This window comes from Condylura cristata, unplaced genomic scaffold, assembly GCF_000260355.1.
Source record: "Condylura cristata isolate star-nosed mole 26May11 unplaced genomic scaffold, ConCri1.0 scaffold00025, whole genome shotgun sequence".
NCBI classification, from domain to species: Eukaryota; Metazoa; Chordata; class Mammalia; order Eulipotyphla; family Talpidae; genus Condylura; species Condylura cristata.
The window spans coordinates 31,496,475-31,497,991 of NW_004567126.1; the positions used below are offsets into that span (position 1 = coordinate 31,496,475).

The 1,517-nt window shown below is 69.3% G+C and overlaps 1 protein-coding gene across 1 annotated transcript in view; it reads left to right on the forward strand.

Annotated features, from left to right (window-relative positions):
* Positions 1-1,517, forward strand: part of FBN3 (fibrillin 3) — a 44,197-nt gene that overhangs the window by 36,790 nt on the left and 5,890 nt on the right. Inside the window, 4 exon segments of the mRNA XM_012729450.1 lie at positions 40-101; positions 313-413; positions 553-689; positions 1,395-1,497. Of these exon segments, the coding sequence (XP_012584904.1) occupies positions 40-101; positions 313-413; positions 553-689; positions 1,395-1,497 (403 nt within the window).

Consider the following 1,517-nt stretch of genomic DNA (forward strand, 5'->3'; position numbering starts at 1 on the left):
CCCGGGCCGTTGGCCCCCCGCTGCTGTGTCCATCGGGAGGTTTCGCCACGTTGCCCGGCATCCGGCTGAGGGTCAGCGAGCTCCGCGGCCTGAAGCTGAGCGTGAGCACAGAGGCCCGCCGGCTCGCAGCGTGCGTCCTGGCCCGTGATGGCCGTCGCGGCTAAGGCAGAGGCCGGGGCTTCCTACGGGCCTCGAGCTCCGCCTGTCAGAGCAGGGCCAGTGCGCCCGTGAGTCACAGCTGCCGGACGGCTCGGGGCCGGGGAGCCCCAGAGTGTCTGAGCCCCCGCGCCATTGCCCCCCGATGTGGACGAGTGCAGCCAGACCCCCAGGCCGTGCGCCTTCCTGTGCAGGAACACGGAGGGCGGTGTCCTGTGCGCCTGCCCCCGAGGCTACCTGCTGGAGGACCTGCAGAGGTGCCGTCTGCCCTGCCCCCCCCGCCTACGCCCCGCGGGGGCCTGACCCCCGGGGAGCCCCGGGCCACCCGCTCCCTGCATGTGTGGGCACCGGCTCCGGGTGGGTCCCGGAAGCCCGGCTGGCCGGCGCTGTCCTGAGCGCTGGCCGCCTTGCCGCAGACCTGGACGAGTGCGCCGCCCGGCGGCACAGCTGCCAGTTCCTCTGCGTCAACACCGTGGGCGCCTTCACCTGCCGCTGCCCCCCGGGCTTCACCCAGCGCCACCAGGCCTGCTTCGGTGCGTCCCCGCCGCAGGCGGCCATTCCTGCGCGGCCCAGCCCTCTTAAACCAAGCGCTCGCAAGTGGCCAGTGCGAGCTGGACATCGGGGACGGCCCCTGCTTGTTCGTGCCCTGGCCAGCGGGCTCCGGCAGGCCTCCCCTCCTCAGGCCTTCTTGCCCGGGCTGCGTGGGCACGCTCCTCGGGTGTCTATTTCTGGCAGGGCGGGAGCCCGAGGTCTGAGACCGGGGTGCAGCTGTCCGCACGGGCAGCGGGAGTGGGGACAAGCCCTCTGATTTCTCCTCTTATGAGGGCGCCACCCCCTTTACGGGGTCCTGGTAACCTCACCTAACCCTAATTACTCCCCAAAGGCCTCAGCTCCAGATACCATCAGTGGGGGCTGGGACTTAAGCATATGAATTTGGGGTTGGGGGCCTCAGCCTGTAATGCCTGCCCAGGCCCACAGTGTCCAGTTTCCAGCGTCACAACACCCAAAGTCGTCCTTCCTGACCTGAGGAAACAGAGGGCCTGCGGCTTTAAGTGGCGGAGAGGAGGTTCACACAAAGCCCTGTGTGTGAGCTCAAAGCCTGAGGCAGTTCTGTGCGGTGGGGACCATCTGGGTCTCATTGCCCAGGGGGAAACCGAGGCACAGCGGGTCGGCACACTGTTGCTCGGCCTGGTTGTGGTGCCCGGCACAGCTCCCTGACCTTCCACCGTCCACTGCAGACAATGACGAGTGCCTGGCCCGGCCCGGCCCGGCCCGTGTGGCGCCCACGGGCGCTGCCTCAACAGCCCGGGCAGCTTCAGATGCGAGTGCCCCCGAGGCTTCGCCCTGGACAGCTCCGGCCA